This window comes from Myotis brandtii, unplaced genomic scaffold (genome assembly GCF_000412655.1).
Source record: "Myotis brandtii unplaced genomic scaffold, ASM41265v1 scaffold130, whole genome shotgun sequence".
In the NCBI taxonomy this organism is placed as follows: Eukaryota; Metazoa; Chordata; class Mammalia; order Chiroptera; family Vespertilionidae; genus Myotis; species Myotis brandtii.
In genome coordinates this window covers 283,215-283,436 of record NW_005354596.1, presented here as the reverse complement: position 1 = coordinate 283,436, position 222 = coordinate 283,215, and the positions used below count along the sequence as shown (strand labels likewise).

The 222-nt window shown below is 71.6% G+C and overlaps 1 protein-coding gene across 1 annotated transcript in view; it reads right to left on the bottom strand.

The window, feature by feature from the left end:
- The window catches only part of DXO (decapping exoribonuclease), a gene marked incomplete at its 5' end in the record, with an annotated part of 1,778 nt that extends 1,557 nt beyond the window's left edge, over positions 1-221 (bottom strand). The window contains 1 exon segment of the mRNA XM_005859915.2: positions 4-221. Within this exon segment, the coding sequence (XP_005859977.1) occupies positions 4-221 (218 nt within the window).
- Between the last annotated feature and the right edge of the window lies 1 nt (position 222).

The following is a 222-nucleotide window of genomic DNA, read 5'->3' as shown; positions in this document are numbered from 1 at the left end:
AGCCCGCCTCGGTGCTCCAGGAGCCAGCGCAGCAGGTGGTCCAGGCCCTCTCGCACCTCCTCGTCCCGCGGCTGGTACCGGTCGGGGTACCCCTCTCGGAGGTCGAAGTTGGGGCCCTGACCAGCGGTGGGTGGGCTGTAGTAGCGCAAGGCCTGGGCATCGCCGTGGTACTGGCGCTGCGCGTCCAGGGAGAAGCAGCCCAGCTGGGACGGGCGCCGGTAG